This window comes from Balaenoptera borealis (genome assembly GCF_965194805.1).
Source record: "Balaenoptera borealis genome assembly, chromosome: 7".
Lineage (NCBI taxonomy): Eukaryota > Metazoa > Chordata > Mammalia > Artiodactyla > Balaenopteridae > Balaenoptera > Balaenoptera borealis.
Window position 1 is genome coordinate 110,890,147 of NC_138864.1, and position 18,492 is coordinate 110,908,638.

The 18,492-nt window shown below is 37.9% G+C and overlaps 1 protein-coding gene across 1 annotated transcript in view; it reads left to right on the top strand.

The window, feature by feature from the left end:
• Positions 1-18,492, top strand: part of EXOC4 (exocyst complex component 4) — an 816,004-nt gene that overhangs the window by 562,416 nt on the left and 235,096 nt on the right. Inside the window, exon 11 of the mRNA XM_082399149.1 lies at positions 14,225-14,444. Coding sequence (XP_082255275.1) covers positions 14,225-14,444 — 220 coding nt within the window. The remainder of the gene's footprint in view (positions 1-14,224; positions 14,445-18,492) is intronic.

Consider the following 18,492-nt stretch of genomic DNA (forward strand, 5'->3'; position numbering starts at 1 on the left):
ACAAAAGGCTCTATTTTTTCTGTATTGTTTTACATATAAATGTAATAATCTATGCTTTTCTGCATCTCAGATTTGTGAGCAGAATTTTAAATTCTGATTTAGCCTTACAGAGGATATGAAAACTTGAATAAAATAGGACAGTAGGAATGTTAAAGTCTTTAATTCCTCCAGTAAGTGGACCTGTTTATGAAACTATAAAGAAGGAAGTGACTCTGAGGCCTCTGGCAGGAAAGTAGGACAGTAATAGTAGAACACCAGCTGAGATGGCTTAAAAATGTTTAGCTTAGTTCACTTTCAATATTAAGTTGATATTACTACAGCCCATTTTATCATGTTGAAACCCTAACAGTGTGATATGACTATAAATGACCAAAAGTGAGACTCTAGAAAGCACATAATTTCTTCCAAATAGGAAAGAGCTCTGTAGGAGGTAAATTTGAGGAGAACTTTGAACCATTACAGAAAATAACTTTGTGAATATTTGCAAGATAATTATAGACATTGGTCTGGAAAAGTGGGGACGTGGGAGCAGAGGACGGAACCAACAGTGTTATGAGAAGAAGAGCATGACTTAATTGAAACAATCAAGTCTGTGAATAAAGGAGATAAAAGTAGAAAAGTTTAGGCAGGCAATGTCTGTGACTCACATATATCATAATTTTTGGCTAGGGGATCACTCACTATTTTCCAGGTACTTTTTCTTAGAGCACTTTGCATTCAGGTTGGCAGTTAATCAAGTGATGATAAACCTAAGAGTGAGATATGAAATAATCATAAGCTGGGACTTCCCTGGTGGCGCAGTGGTTAAGAATCCACCTGCCAATGCAGGGGACACGGGTTCCATCCCTGGTCCAGGAAGGTTGCACATGCTGCGGAGCAACTAAGTCCGTGCGCCACAACTACTGAGCCTGTGTTCTAGAGCCCGCCAGCCACAACTACTGAGCCCGCGTGCCACAACTACTGAAGCCCGCACGCCTAGAGCCTGTGCTCTGCAACAAGAGAAGCCACTGCAATGAGAAGCCCACACACCGCAACGAAGAGTAGCCCCCGCTCACCACAACTAGAGAAAGCCCATGCGCGGCAATGAAGACCCAACGCAGCCAAAAATAAATAAATTTATACTAAAAAAAAAAAGAGACAGATCAGGGAAAACTTCGAGTTGAGTGAGCTTTGAATGGGTCCTTGAAGGGAGGTTATAGTGAAAATGACAGTTTTTTAAACATCCACTCTAGCTTATTTGTCACAATATAGAAAATGCCTGGATGAACTAGAAGTAGAGCACATGGACATCATGAAAAAGACATGGAATTTTTTTTAAATGTGGAGAAGACACAGAAAACAAAGTTTGCTAATGACTGGAAGTGGAAATACGTTACTTATTTCTTGATTACCTACTAGGTACTAAACACTATCTACAGGAACAAGACACATCCCCTATCCTCAGGATGTTTACAAACTAGGAGGGAATACAGACACCTCAACAGGAATATTCTGTGGACCTAGGGTGCTATGGGGGGCAAAGTGAAAGGCATTCAACCTAGACTTGAGGGACAGGTCGTCCTGGAGAAAGTAATATCTGAGCTAGTGGCTGTAGAGCAAATGATATTTGGAAAAAAGAGGTATGGGCGGAGTGTTTAGGCAAATGGACCACCATGGGCAGAGACCTGGAGGTAAGAAAGCAGGGCATGTTCGTGAAACTGCAAGTAGTTATATAATCTGTGCTTTAGTGAAATTAATATAGTAGCTGTATGTTAGATACATTGAAGGAAGAAGGGATGAAAAATGGAAAAACCAGTTAGGAGATTGTTTTAGGGAGGCCTGGGAAATAAATTACCTTATATCAAATTCCATCCATTCATCTACATCATCTAATTTAATGAAAGGCTAAAGTATGGTGCCAGCTGTTACAAACGGAGACACAGGGATGTTTTCTCCGGCTCTGGCATGGAACTCTTTGAGGTGGTACCATTCATATCATGTGCTATGGGCACAACAGCCCCTGGGCAGGATGCTTTCACTGTGGATGCTTTATCCCCTATAACAGTACATGGCATAAGGTAGACACTCCATAGATATTGCTTAAATAAGTGAAGGAATAAAGAAGTGAATCAAGAGATAATATAAAGAAAACGTCTCTAAGCCTGGAAGCGTCTTGCATGAGTAGCAAGAAGACTGGGTAATACTTCAATAAAGATGTTTAAAAAAAAAAAAAAAAAAAAAGAAGAAGACTGGGTAACTGAATGGGGATGGTGCAAAAATAGAGAACACAGAAAGAGAGGATTGAAATAATGGGAGGGTGGCTCTGAAGTTCCATTTTGGACATTGTTTGAGTTAACAAGAGGATACCCAGAGAAAGTATCTAACAGGTGATTAAAAACGCAGGTTAGGAGCTTGGAGAAAGAAGTTAGGACTGGAGATCAGATTTTTTATATTTCAAAAGAAATAATTTGGTATATTCAAATATTTGTATTTAGCAATATTATGGTCCTCTCAATCCACACAAGGTTCCACTACATCAACACACACGCTAGTAGGGTTCTCTGCATGGATTCTATTGATTGTGTTCCCCTCACCAGCCCTCCTCAAGAGTTCTAACCCCAGGGGCAAACATCCGGGAGACAGTAATGTTAGAAGAGTACGATGGATAGAGTGAAGTCCTGCATGGATCATATGTAAGATACAGATATTATTATAATAGGGCAGACTTCAGGGAATTATTGCGAGAACTACCTAAAATAATCCATATAAAGCTCTTCAGTGAGGACATGGTGAGAACTCAACAGATGTAATCAGTTATTAATACTGCTTCTACTCACGTAGCAACAGGGAGGAAATTTGCCAGACTGATATGAACCACCTAAAATAAAGTATACTTAATATGTTACACATAAGTTTCCAGGTGATATGATAGCCATTTTGTAATAAGTTGAGATTTTTTTCTTGAAAATTTTCCTGACAGCCTTATCTTCCATTAAAAAATACAAAGGAAAGGTTATTTTACTGTAAATAAGATAAATGAAAAGCATAAAAACAGAATTCCAGGCCTATTGGAAGAAGCAGGATTATCATTTTATCTGAGTTTTATATCAGTAGTCCTTATTTACATGATTTTTTTGTTTAAAAAAAGATTGCTTAATATTAAGAGTTAGCATTTGGGTTATTTCAATTTCTAAATTATATGCTTAAAAAATATAAACAGCTGTCATTATAAAGAGGCTTACTTCATTCTACCTAAAGTGCTTTTCAGTCTGGAGGGAACACTTAAATGTAGTCATAAATCACTTGCAGTATACTCATGGTAAGATTTTTTAAAGTTAAATTTGTTTACAAGCCTGCAGAGCTCAAATTTTGTAGATAATATTCTTTTCTCCCTTTACTTAATGATTTTTACCTCTTTTCTCTAGTCCTAAGCATGAATTTCACTCGTTACAAATAGAGCACCCAAATTCCTTTTTATTTCATTAGTTCAGCAAATTGTCTCCTAGGGGTATGGACTGAGGCCATGATTGGGCTCTGCAATGATGAGCTTATTTTGCACTTTTACCCAGAAAAATCCTCAGATACAAAAGTCACGGAAAGTAGTTACACTCAGCATGAACAATTACAGACTGTTGGGGGAGACTCTTCCTGATGTGCCGGTGACTTACTCCCATGAATTAAGAGGCAAATGTGCTCCAAAGTGCATTAACCTTTATGGATTTTTCTTCGGTTTTCATGTTCCACTGATTTATGGTCTTAAATATGCCTGTTGCTGCTGTTTCTGAATGAGTCCCTTGTAAATCATTTCTAAATGATCTTTTTCGAGTCAGATAATCCGAGTCAGTTGAATATATCTCCAATCAATTCCTCTGAGGCTTCTTTCTTTCTTGGCCCAAGTTATTTTCAGTTTGCTCTGTGCCTTAAATGTCATATCTGAGAGTAATTGACTAAGTAAGAAATATGTTGTAGAGGAGCCATACTTGCTGGGCAGCTGCTTTTTGCACTGAGTTGTGCCCAGCCTTTGGCTGGCCTCACTTGAGTTTGATTCCAAAGGCCCATTTACCTGAGTACAGCTAACTGGACATAGTTCTTTGTGCAAGGATGGGCTTGTGTCCGAGAATGGATTTTACTCTGGGCTGTAGATTGATTTTTTTCATACCAGTTAAGCATGGTAGGGATTTTGAGAGTTCTGTGTTCCCATAAAAGCCCACTATTTCCCTTAGAGTGATGTGTAGAAAGAGCACATAGGACTCTTATTAGGGCTGCTTGGCATCTTTTCACATGGGCCCATATTTCTCCAGAAAACGTCTGCATTTGGCAGTCAGTGTTTCATTCTCCTTCTGACTCTGAAGATTATTTGTTTATTGGATTTGAGGGAAAATGTGCATTTTTTTGTCTCCTCATAACTAATGTGTCATTCAGGCTATAGGGTGGTGGTTAGTGCTGTTGTTTGCAATCTTTCCATAAAACCAAAACACAAAATCAGTTTCAGAAAATTCAAATTCAGAATTCTGGCTTTTAAAGCACAAAATTATTTATTCGTGTCTCTGTCATAAATAGTGCATCACTGTTTATTGCTAATTAAGTTTTTAATGTAGATATTTATAAATATCTGTGTCCTGGGACATTATTAAATGTACATATATTAAACTTGACCATGAGAATGGGGACTTATTTTTGAATATGCTTGACAACTTAAGCAGAGCTTCTACAGGCCCGTAAATGTCTCATAACTTTTCACATAGAAAACCTTGAACTAAATGAAGGGAAGAGATGGTTCAGATTTTTAAAAATGTCTTTAAAGCCATTATACAGTAGAAGAGATTCGGAGCTTCTCGGTGGAGGGAAGCATGGTACATCTCTGCAGAGAGGCAAGACTGAATTAGAAGTTACTTTAGTGGAAATGATATATTGCAAGATTCTGCAGAATGTAGGAGGTCAGAGGGATAAATCACACATATTTACTGGTTCTAATACATGGGATCAGGAGAAAAATCCCAGGCCTATCAGGTAAATATTTTGTGTACATGATTCAGCCCAAACTACCAAAACATGTGTGTGATGATATGACAAAATCAGGAATAATCGAAGTGAAAAGAATTAAAATATTTTATGTTTAAAATATTTTATATAATGATATATATTATATACAAAATTATACATCAAAAACAGAATTCAGAAAGAGAAATTAAGGAAACACTCCCATTTACCACTGCAACAAAAAGAATAAAATACCTAGGAATAAACCTGCCTAAGGAGGCAAAAGACTTGTACTCAGAAAACTATAAAACACTGGTGAAAGAAATCCAAGATGACATTAACAGATGGAGAAATATACCACGTTCTTGGATTGGAAGAATCAATATTGTGAAAATGACTCTACTACCCAAAGCAATCTACAGATTCAGTGCAATCCCTATCAAACTACCAATGGCACTCTTCACAGAATTAGAACAAAAAATTTTACAATGCGTATGGAAACACAAAAGACCCCGAATAGCCGAAGCAATCCTGAGAAAGAAAAACAGAGCTGGAGGAATCAGGCTCCCCAACTTCAAACTATACCACAAAGCTATAGTAATCAAGACAGTGTGGTACTGGCACAAAAACAGAAATATAGATCAATGGAACAGGATAGAAAGCCCAGAGATAAACCCATGCACACTTGGTCACCTAATTTATGACAGAGGAGCCAAGAATATACAGTGGAGAAAAGACAGCCTCTTCAATAAGTGGTGTTAGGAAAACTGGACAGCTACATGTAAAAGAATGAAATTAGAACACTCCCTAACACCATACACAAAAATAAACTCAAAATGGATTAAAGACTTAAATGTAAGACCAGACACTATAAAACTCTTAGAGGAAAACATAGGAGAAACACTCTTTGGCATAATCCACAGCAAGATCTTTTTTGACCCACCTCCTAGAGTAACGGAAATAAAAGCAAAAATAAACAAATGGGACTTAATTAAACTTAAAAGCTTTGGCCCAGCAAAGGAAACCATAAACAAGACAAAAAGAGAACCCTCAGAATGGGAGAAAATATTTGCAAATGAAACAACAGACAAAGGATTAATCTCCAAAATATATAAACAATTCATGCAGCTCAATATCAAAAAAACAAACAATCCAGTTAAAAAATGGGCAGAAGACCTAAATAGACATTTCACCAAGGAAGACATACAGATGGCCAAGAGGCACATGAAAAGATGCTCAACATCACTAATTATTAGAGAAATGCAAATGAAAACTACAATGAGGTATCACCTCATGCCGGTCAGAATGGCCATTATCAAAAAATCTAGAAACAATAAATGCTGGAAAGGGTGTGGTGAAAAGGGAACCCTCCTGCACTGTTGGTGGGAATGTAAATTAATACAACCACTATGGAGAACAGTATGGAGGTTCCTTAAAAAACTAACACTAGAACTACCATATGACCCAGCAATCCCACTACTGGGTATATACCCTGAGAAAACCATTATTCAAAAAGAGATATGTACCACAGTGTTCATTGCAGCACTATTTACAATAGCCAGGATATGGAACCAACCTAAATGTCCATCGACAGATGAATGGATAAAGAAGATATGGCACATATATACAATGGAATATTACTCAGCCATGAAAAGAAACGAAATTGAGTTATTTGTAGTGAGGTGGATGGACCTAGAGTCTGTCATACAGAGTGAAGTAAGTCAGAAAGAGAAAAACAAATACCGTATGCTAATGCATATATATGGAATCTAAAAAAAAAACAAATGGTACTGGTGAACCTAGTTACAGGGCAGGAATAAAGAGGTAGAGATAGAGAATGGACTTGAGGACATGGGGTGGGAGGGCAAAGCTGGGGCAAAGTGAGAGTAGCATCGACATATATACACTACCGAATGTAAAATAGTTGGCTGGTGTGAAGCAGTAGCATAGCACAGGGAGATCGGCTCTTTGCTTTGCGATGACCTAGAGGGATGGGATAGGGAGGATGGAAGGGAGGCTCAAGAGGGAGAGGATATGGGGACATGTGTGTGCATATGGCTGATGCGCTTTGTTGTACAACAGAAACTAACACAGTATTGTGAAGCAATTATGCTCCAATAAAGATCTATTAAAAATAAATAAATAAATAAAGCCTTAGTATAATAGATATCACTGAAGAATAAAAAAAAAAAAAGAATTACCAAAAAACAGTGACATTGTTTGTGGTAGAGCCATGAATGAATTCCTTGTACTCCAAAAGCCAGAATTCTGAATTTGAGTTTTCTGAAATTTGTACCTTTGATTTTGTATTTTGGTTCTATGGAAAGATTTTATTTCCCCCTGATTGGATTCAGGTTATGCATTTTTGGCAAGAATATCAGAGAAGTGATGCTGTATTCTTCTCTGCATCATGTCATATGGCACATGATGTTAGTTTGTCCCATTACTGATAATGTTGGCCGTAGAATTTTTTAAACTACTAGGCTGTGAATATAAGGAATACTTATACACTGTGAGCAAGTATTTTCATTCAACTGAATATTGCTTTCATTGCAACTTCTAAAATACAGTACAGGTCCTCTGTGTTCAAGAATACTTCCAGCTGGTGGCAGCCATAATTGTTGGCTGAGATGAAATGGAAGAAATGGAGCTTTACAATAAGATGGAATTTGTGATGAGGAGTCTGGGTTAAGGAATGGGCTTGGGAAGCTTGAATGAAATTTTAATTAGTATAATTTTCCTGGATAGAAATCAAATCAGTATAAAAATTTTGAAAATACTGGGTCAGGTGTGGGTACTGTGTGTTCATGTATGCATTCCAAAGGACACATACTTGCTATAAGGAAGAGTAAATTTAAAATACAGGTACTGCATATGTACAGATTTTTGGAGGCCCACTGGTTGATGATAATCTGAAAATAAAATCTTAGGTGAAATATTTACAAATGGCAACATTAGAATTTAGGAAATAAGATCCATGCTGTAGACTTTCAAAGGCAGTAAAAATAGGTTGCCTACACTCTTTATGTGTTTTTTGGTTTATCCTACTCTACAGCTTGAGGTTTGGGAGCCTGATATGAATAAGTTTCTTCAAAATCCTGTAATTAGATACTCCTCCTATAGCATTATGTAGATCCCCCTCTTTGATTCTCATTCTCTCTCTTTCCATATACACAGATGTACCTGCGCTTTGTGTTTGCCTTCTCATCATTTACAAGGATAGGAAATCCCTAGTGTGAAAGCACTTCATAAGATTAGATAATACCCTTTTGACAGGGTTCCATCTGTGTTCCATCTTAACTTTGAAGTGTTTTCTTTCCTAATGAGATTCTTTCCACTGTTCAAAATTCAATGTTTTCTTACTTCCATAAAGCTGATTAGGAACACTGTTGGAAAAACAGGGCTTTTTTTTTTTTTTTTTTTTTTTTTAATATTATTTATTTATTTATTTATTTATGGCTGTGTTGGGTCTTTGTTTCTGTGCGAGGGCTTTCTCTAGTTGTGGCAAGCGGGGGGCCACTCTTCATCGCGGTGCGCGGGCCTCTCACTATCGCGGCCTCTCCTGTTGTGGAGCACAGGCTCCAGACACGCAGGCTCGGTAATTGTGGCCCACGGGCCCAGCCGCTCCGCGGCATGTGGGATCTTCCCAGACCAGGGCTCGAACCCGTGTCCCCTGCATTGGCAGGCAGACTCTCAATGACCGCGCCACCAGGGAAGCCCAAAACAGGGCTTTTTGATGAATCTTCTCTATACCCGTGACTGACTCTCCTGTCTCCCATTCAACAGATTACTTTTACGGTTCTTAATAGGTGAATGGATCCATGCAGCAAACTTTGGGAATCTGGGGGAAATACAATGTAGACTAGCCCGTGAAAAATGATGAGGAGCTACTCCCAGTATTTTAACTTGTAGAAATAATTCAACAGAAGCAAAATGAAGATGTGCACTGTAGGATTATCTGTAATAAAACCAGGAAGCAGCATTAATGTTTCCTAATAGATGTTTGGGTTAATAATGTATTGATGGAATGAATCTTACAATTACGAGTATTATCCTCTGTGAAAGGGCAAATATGAAGTACTGTGAACAACCATATTGCATATAGCCGAAAACACTGTGAGAAGGTGGGCAAGGACTAGAGAATACTCTTTCAGTCCAAGGCATCTGTGGTGGAGATATGGGATAATTTTCTTTCTTTCTTTTTCTATGAATCTTTTATTTGGACCTCCAGTCCAAATCCTTGGGAGAAGGGCATTATTTATCGGAGAGGTCACGCCCTAGTTTTAGGAACTATGGGTTGAAATTAAAGGAGCTATTAATTTTATTCAACACTTCATTCACCAGTTATTTCCTGAGAACCTACTGTGTACCAGCCGTAGACTAGTATTAGGCACTGAGGATACATCAGTGAGAAATTTACACTTGACCCCTGGCCACGTGGGGTTTTGGTCATTCCTACATCCATGTGTTGCTGAAATAGTCAAAGTAATAATCTAATGGCCCATATTGCCAGTTACGGATAATTGCACGGGAAAGTAAAGGAGCAAGTGAAAAAAATCACAAAACACGTCACACTTTGCTCTAGTCTCCAGCCGCATCAGGATTTATGTACCAATAGTAATTATACAAACAGCAGCGGCCACCACTTAATTAGCAGTTAACTTTATGTCAACCTCTGTGCTGAGCGCTTAACTTTCATTTCCTTATTTAATCATCAAAACAAATCCTGCATGTTATATCCATTTTTACAGAATACACAAATAAGATGAAGAGAGGCTAAGTAACCTGCCCAAGACTATACATTCAAGATCCAGACCCAGGAATACCTACTTTACGTGTCTTGCCCTTGGCCACTCCACTTCCCTAAACCTTTCCTCTCTGCAGTGACTGTGAGTGTGATTCGCCTCCTGGATGCCTAGGAAAGTTCTTATTCTGTGTCCTTCCTGCCCAAGAAAGGGCATTTTGCCATTTAATGTGATCGCTTCTCATTTTTTCCAGAGTAAAGAAGAGGCTGGTGAGACAGCCCTAATTTTTCTCTTTCATTCTCTTCCGCATGTTTTATGCCTTCCGAACAGTGAGGACCCTCACAGCTCCCAAAGCAGATTTGGAAACATGTTGAATGGGTCCCCTCGAGTTAGAGATGGCACCATCAACCTGAATGTGTCATTTTAGACTGATGTATGTGCTTTAGGGAATAAATGATTTGTATTCGAAAGAGATCATTCAGCTGAAAGTAATGGGAGCGCCTCCATCCGTGCTGCTCAGAGCAGTTTCATGTTTTAGGGGCACCAAAGACAAATAAGAGACTAGGAAAAAAGAAACAGTGGATAATTTAGAGCCTCTGTCACTTTGTTTAGGAGCAGGTTAACTAGTAAAAATCTCCTCCTAATAACTGGTAAAGATTTTGGAAATGCAAGAAGTACTTCTGCTCAGAAAACTCTTCTTCTAAGTCCCATTGAAAAGAATAAATAGGGTTTCTGATGATTGGTATATTTACTTGTTATTAAATTAATAACAGTGGTTGTCTTTCAGAGTCAGCCCAAGGGTACCAAGATGCCCCTGGGTGGATGGTTTCTCTGAGGGTTAGATGAGATCAGGAGTCAACATAACACGACGTGGTATTTGGAGATCTTAAAATTATAGCCATGGTTAACTATGTACTCTTTATTTCTTCATTTTTTTCGTGGCTTCTTCTACTCATTCTCTTCTTAAAGACTTATTACATCTTGTTTTGGGTCAGGCTTTTATTTCCCTTTCCATGTTGATTACATCAATTAAGAAACCTCATTGCTGTTTGTCATGGCTTCTCAATTTCCACTTTCCTGGGTGACTGTGATAATCCCCTGTGTTCTCCTTCCTTCCCCCCACCCTGCCCACCACATGCCGCAGAGGCTAATGGAGTGTTTCACTGGTGATATGGAAGAATAACCATGATGTATTTATTTATTAAGTAAAGGAAACTCTTCATTAGGTTAAACGGCTAAACTTAAGGAACATTTATACACCAAACTTTAAATGTGGTCTAATTGGAAAGCAATTTATGAAATATAGTCTTTGATAAATGTTGGTAGTTTTTACATTATCTAATTTAATTTTATTTGAGTAGCTAATATATTCACAGTTTTTAAAACAATCAAATGATTATAAAAAGTTAAAATTGAAAAGTATATTCCCAGTCCTCTGCCAGGCCCCACCACCATCCCTGCTTCCTGTAGGTACTCACTTTTACCAGTTTTTTTGTGAATCCCTCCAGGATGTCTTTATAATAAATTAAATAAATGAGGTTATATAATTCTTATGTGCAGGTCAGTATAGTAAATATGAACACTGCTAAATACCTTGCTTTTCTCACTTAACAGTATATGTCCTAAAGATCTTTTCATGTTGGTGCATCAAAAGCTTCCACAGTATTGCAAAATGTGTAGATTCACCATAGTTTATTTAACTGATCTCTCATTGATGGATTTTTTGCATTGTTTCCAGTCTTTTGCCATAAAAGCAGTGCTACACTGATCTCTGTACCCTGTACATAGATGATCTCATCCATATTTAGATAACAGCTGTTGGAAGAATTTCCCAGAAGTGGGATTTCTGGGTCAAAGGAAATGCATTTGTAATTTTGGATGACAGTGCCAATTTGCCCTTCAGAAGGGTTGTAACATTTTTCACTCTCATCAGCAATATATGAGAATGGCTCTTTGTCCACACTTAAACCGAAAGTGTGTTTTCAAACTTTTGGAATCTGGCTGATGCATGGGTATAAAAAATGGTATCTCACAATGGAATATTACTCAGCCATAAAAAGAAATGAAATTGAGTTATTTGTAGTGAGGTGGATGCACCTAGAGTCTGTCATACAGAGTGGAGTAAGGCAGAAAGAGAAAAACAAATACCGTATGCTAACACGTATGTATGGAATCTAAAAAACGAAAAATTGGTTCTGAAGAACCTAGGGGCAGGACAGGAATAAAGACGCAGACGTAGAGAATAGACTTGAGGACATGGGGAGGGGGAAGGGTAAGCTGGGACGAAGTGAGAGAGTGGCATGGACATATATACACTACCAAATGTAAAATAGATAGCTAGTGGGAAGCAGCCGCATAGCACAGGGAGATCAGCTCGGTGCTTTGTGACCACCTAGAGTGGTGGGATAGGGAGGGTGGGAGGGAGGGAGACACAAGAGGGAAGAGACATGGGGATATATGTATATGTATAGCTGATTTACTTTGTTATAAAGGAGAAACTAACACACCATTGTAAAGCAATTATACTCCAATAAAGATGTTAAAAATAAATAAATAAATAAAAAATAAAAATACATTAATTACCAAAAAAATGGTATCTCAGTATAGTTTACTTTTCATTTTTCTCATTATGAATGAAGTTAAAATTTTTGGTGTGTTTAGTGGTCACTTACTGTAAATTGTCGTTTCATGTCTTTTGATCATTTTTCTACTATGTTCTTTGGTTTTTTTTACTACCTGTCTTCTGTGACATAAGTTGCACATATATATTCCCAGTTAGTCATTCATTTTTTTGTCTTTATTTCATGTGATTTGGTTTCATTTTATTTTGCTTCTACACTTTTGAGAAAAATTTAAAGTACGAGGCCACTCTTACTTTGCCAAGCATTGTGGAACTGTAAAACTCACCATGCAAAGCAATATTAATCAGTGGTGAAAATCACAATTGTTTCATGACTTTAAAATTTTTTGTGAAAACATTAAAAATTCTCTACTGTCAGTTACAAATATATACAGAAATGAAAAATAAAACTAATATGTATTCATACACTGTAACATTAGAAACACTGAGAATTAAAATGTTTTCTTTGTAAATTTTACCAAGAGTAATTTGAACAGTGGTCGCCACCTTCTTCTTTTTGGGTACTTTACGATACACAGTGAGCATCTTTTCTGTGCGTTGGTGAAATGTCATACTTCCTTCTCAGTTTAGATCAGTTGCCAGCATTTTGTTCTTTGCTTTTCAATGTCATGAAACATCTCCAAGCGTTCCTTTAAGGTAACATTTTTTTGCTGACATCCCTTCCTCTGGGATGTCTTCATCTCTTTTATCACAGCCATTTTCTCTTTTAAGGTCAGTAAGTTCACCTTTACTCTGGCTGCAGATACCTCTCAAATGGGGCCAGTGTCGATGTTCCCAGGGTCAGTTATTTCTTCTATAAATCCATTTACATTCAATTCAAATTTCGCTCCCAGTGTTACTTTCAGTTTTTTTTTTTTCCCCTGTACTTTTAGGTGTTTGGGCCAATTCCTTTTTTCAGTTATCCATTTTTGTAAACTGTCACATGGGTTTATCACTGAGAGACAAGGAGACTACACACTTTGCTGTCTGTCCATAAACTGCGTAACGGACATGCAGTGGCCAGTCACTGATTGACTTTGAAGAAGTGACATGTTTGATCATTGATTATGATAAACATTAATTATTTACATAGAGATTTCTAGATTGAAGCCCTAGAGTTTGTATTTCGTGCCATTACTCACAGTTAACATACTGTGGTAACTGGAATTCAAATCTTGTTGTACTGGTGTTATTCACTAAACTTTAGTAACTTCCATTTGTGCGTATCAGAACCATGAAAGCAGGAGCTGCCAGTGTAGAAAAGTACAAAAAATAACATAACAAATGTCTGCATACTCATCTCTGAGTTTTGACAGGTAACATTCTGCTATATATGCTTTAAGTGTTTTTAATAAAGGAAATTGATCATTACAAATAAGGTTAAAGTTCTCCTTTGCCCCCACCTCCCATCCTGTTTCCTTTCATAACCTCCCAACAGCATCATAAATTTAGATACTATCCTTTCTTTTTCTCTCTTTTTAAAAGTTCTATCTACACGTATAAAGATCCTAATAAGAAATATGCAGTATTTGGGGTGTACTTTTTGCTTTGCATCATAATTTGTTTTTTTGTTTATCATGCTTTCTTTTGCTTCTTATATTCTTATTTCCTTCTTGAGTTAATAAAAAATATTTTTGTCTCTACTTTTTTCCCCCTAGTGTGGAATTTTTGTTTCTGTTTCATCCTATTTCTATTGAATAAGTGAAATAACTTGTGTTAGAAGAAAACTCATATGTAGATGGATAATAGAGTGACCTGCTCTTGTTTAGAATTCTGGTAATTTCCCCACATCTCTCCGTGGAAGCAGCAAAAGCCAGAGATACCCATGTGTGTTTGGTCATATTTCTGTAGCCATCTTTCCGATACATTTAACAGTGGCTGTGCTCTGTTTGTCTTCCAGATTCATTCAGGAGGTAGAGCACGCCCTGGGACTTGGCCCAGCCAAACAGTGTCCTCTTCGAGAGTTTCTCACCGTGTACATCAAAAACATCTTCCTCAATCAGGTCTTGGCTGAGATCAACAAGGAGATTGAAGGAGTCACGAAAACATCTGACCCCCTGAAGATCCTAGCTAACGCAGACACCATGAAAGTGCTGGGGGTGCAACGGCCTCTCCTACAGGTAATCACATCCTTTGAACTTCCTATTTTTATCTGCAGTTTTCATTGACTTGGCAAGAGTCACAAATTGAAAAAAGAAGGAGAAGAGCTACCATCTGTTTCCATATTCATCAGGGATGAAACAAGAGGAAATAAATTAAACAGGCACCAGGGAAATTAAGGACTAGTGTAGAGATAATGGAAATTCCTGAAGATCTTTAAGAAAAAGTGGTTAGCTTTGAATATGGGAGATGGTGAGTCTCATTAACATGCAGGCAACTCCTCATTATTGGCCTGGACTTTGTCCTTGAAAAGAACTCTCTTTCCAATGGTGAATGCATCCTGGACTAGAAGGATTGTTGGAAGGAAGTTATTCTGCCTAACCTCAATTACCAACAGCAAACCCTCTGTACCATTTGAGGGCTGACTTACCGTATATAACTTGGCTAGCTCACAGTGAATTTGAACCCACCCAAAAAGCTGGCTTTTAAAAGTCAGATCATTTATTAATTTAAGTGATGATCATCTTAATATGAAAATTTTACTTTCATTGTATAAAGGAATGGTTTCTGGACAACAGAAATAAGATAATTTGTCAGATGTATGGATTATTAGACTTGAGGTGTTTGTTTTATATGCTTTAAGCCAGTGACTTAGAGGTAAATATAAAACTAAAAGAAAATTACTATGAATTTCAATTCTGGCTATACGTTAATTATTATTACATTGTAATTGAATCTTTATAATGTTTCTTCATTTAAGAGAATGATGGGTACAATAGCATAGTTTTATGTAAGTTGCATGATATGAGGATATCTCAAAATGTAGAAGACTTGAGATCTTCAAAGAGAAGTTCTATAAGTGATATATATATATATATATATATAGTTGCTTCAGTTGCCTGCCTTTACCTGCTTTTATATATATGTCTTCCTTGGTTCTTCCTTCTTTGTACATTAGAGTTAATAGAAATACTGGCCCTTTCATAGGGAAATGTCCTCATTATGAGCATTCTTTTTTTATAAGCAAGTTCTTCTATGGTATTGAGAAAATAGAATAGAGGCATTCACTTCTACCAGAACTTGAACAACAGCATCACACCCAGGGAAGTGTTCATTTGCATTGCCTGAGTTTATGTTAGGTGTGTTCCTAGTGAGGCTCTGTACTGAGTATGGGATGCAGAGAAGGGAGACTAGCAAAGGCATGTGCTCACTCATCCCATCCCTCTGCTGGATTACTCTTCCACTGGCTCTTTGCATGGGCGTCGTCTTCTCTTGGTGCCAGTTCAAATGTCACCTCCACAGGGAAGCTTTTCCTAACTATCCTACCTAAGTAGGTCCCCATCCTTGGTTATTCTCCATCCCCCCCCACCCCCACCTCCTACTCCTAATCTATCTATTCTCAACACTGAAGCCAAACTCTATGAACTGCATCACCAAAACTCCCTTGCCAAGTGACTCATGATCAGGTTCTGCCAATAGGAAGCACCAGCAGGAGATTGGAGGGTAAAAGGAGAAAGAGGTTGGGTTCTTATCTCCTTCCTCTCCACTTTGGATCGTACTTTTGGCTTTGGGTGCCTCCCTCTGTAACCAGAGGTCCTGCCAGGCGACACTTCCTGTATGGCTTCACCTCTCGCTGGACGCTGGTAATACCGTCTCTCCTCCTTGGCCCTTGATGATAGCGTTCTGCTGTTACTGGTCTCTGGGTGCCTCAGCATCCCTTGTTGCTTCTTTCAGTGCTGCCCGTACCTCTGTCAGTCATCTCTTCATTAATATTTCTTCAGTTAGTCATCTGAATGGAATTCTGTTTTTTGCTAGGATCATGAATAGATCTCCCCAGTTAGTCACTATTTTAACATTTTAATTTTTTTCCTTCTTAGCACAACTATAATCATTTATTTTCTAGCTTGTTGATTTCCTATCTTTTCCCACTAGAAATTAAGTTCCGAAAGTATAGTACAGTATCAGGCAGTAGGAAGACACTCGATAGTTTGTTGAATGGATGTTTATGTGTGTCGGTGGGTGGGTGGGTGGATGGATGGATGGGTGGATGGACACAGTGAATAAATTTTGAGAGTCTTAACTGCAGAGTCAGAGTGCGAAGATGAGAAAGAGAGAGTGACAAAAACTTGTGTACATTTATTATGTCTGGCAATATCATTAACATCCTCTCCATCAGAAAACCTCTCAGTATGTATATCCCTCAAGTGTCATGCCGTATGCTGTACAGAGCAACTTTAATATGCTTAGTGTACTAAATTTAAAAGAAATAATGCACTACAGAGTGAATCTGGGAACTAAAGATGCTGGCTCATTAAACATGATGATTTTCAACTTGAGTAACAAAGACAGATTAAAACTCCACTAGTTGACTACAGTCTGGGCCATGTCAGGGCCACACACTGCTGGCTAAATGGCACCTCTGAGCAGCCTACCGATGTGCTTGTCAAGTCACTCCTGACCTCGTCACCAGCCATTTGTACCTGTTACTACGCCTCTTGTTCTTTAAGTCAGTTACTCCGTTCTGAGGCTATGTAAGAACTCCAACTTTACCTCTTCTCTCTTTGACCTTGTCGAGATATGATAGTTATACATAAGTGAATAAATCTTAAAACTAAGGCCATGCAAGTTATCAACCTCCAAATATGTTTACAGAGCCCAAACACCTGCTTTCTTATTTGGTTATTTTGTTGTCCTCTCTTTCTTCATAAAAATTTTATGAGAATGCAAATTAGTTAGACCGTATCAGTAAATTTGTTTAATATTCTCAGTTATGAGGTTAAAAAAGCAAGTGAGGAGGTGGTTATTTTTCTTTCCCATCTTGAGAAAGTCTCTTGCTTTATAATGATTGTAAATTGTTTTCAAACATAATTTCCCATGCTCAAATTTCAATGTTTCTTAAATGTGTTTCAGTGTCACCTTGATATTTTTATTCTCAGCTAATTATACGTAACTAAAGAAAAATAATGGAGAAATCATTCTCAACAATTTTAGCTGAGAATACAAAACGATTGTTAAGAAGGGAGCTTGAGGAAATATATGCATGTGTGAAAAATGCAGGCGGGTTAAGTATTCAATTACATGTCCTTCAAAGTCATTCCCTCTGCTAGACTGTTGTTTGGTCACAGAGTGGAAAGGATCGTGCCTTTCACCGGAGGCAGCACCCAGTGTCATGAAGCATCAGCCCAACTGGATTCTCCAGAGAGAGCGGACAGACAGCTGTCTCGGTGCTGCTTCCATCTATTCGATGATGTGCAGACGCAGAAAACCCCAGGACACTTTGTCCTTTCCTCTTTGAAATGGCATTGGTCAGGATAGACAGTCGGTTATAAGGGGGCATTTACTTGGGCGATAATGTAGTTTTGCATTGGTAGTTTTACTTTCTAGGCACAGAATTCATAGGAGGGAAGGAAGGAAGGAAGGAAATAGGAAGGAAGAAATTACAAGCACCATTTTATAGGTGAAACAACTGTGCAGATGCCCAAAGTGATAGAGCAGCATGGTACTAGTAGCAACAGTGGAAGTCTAATGGTGGTAATGATAGCATTCATAATAGTAAGTAGTAGTAATGGTGACAACTAACACTTTAATACATCTACTGTGAGCCAGACACTATTGAGTGCTTTATACGTATTGACTTGTAAATGTTTTATATGCAATGACAGCAGCTTTGTGAAGGTGGCATTCTTATTATAAGGAGGAAACTGAGAAACAATGAAATTAAATAACTTGCCCATCCATAGTCACCTAGCTAGCAACGCTAGAACTATAATTCAAACCCAGGCGACCTAACCCTGGATCCCGTGCTCTAACCTATCTGTTACTAGTCTGCTATGAGATGGGCAGAGTTTGAGAGTAAGCATTTAGACACTTTTTTTTTTTTTTTTTAGCAATTTGACATTGTCTGTTGAACCTAACAGTAAAAAATTGGGACTTGTGTTTTTATCACCGGGTTTTTAAAAATTTCTTTTTTCTAGTAATTCATTATAATTTATTTTATAAAAGTATCCATCTGCGACAGACTGGGGGGATCGGGGGAGAGTTTAGAACCAGACTCTCACCATAGTCAGA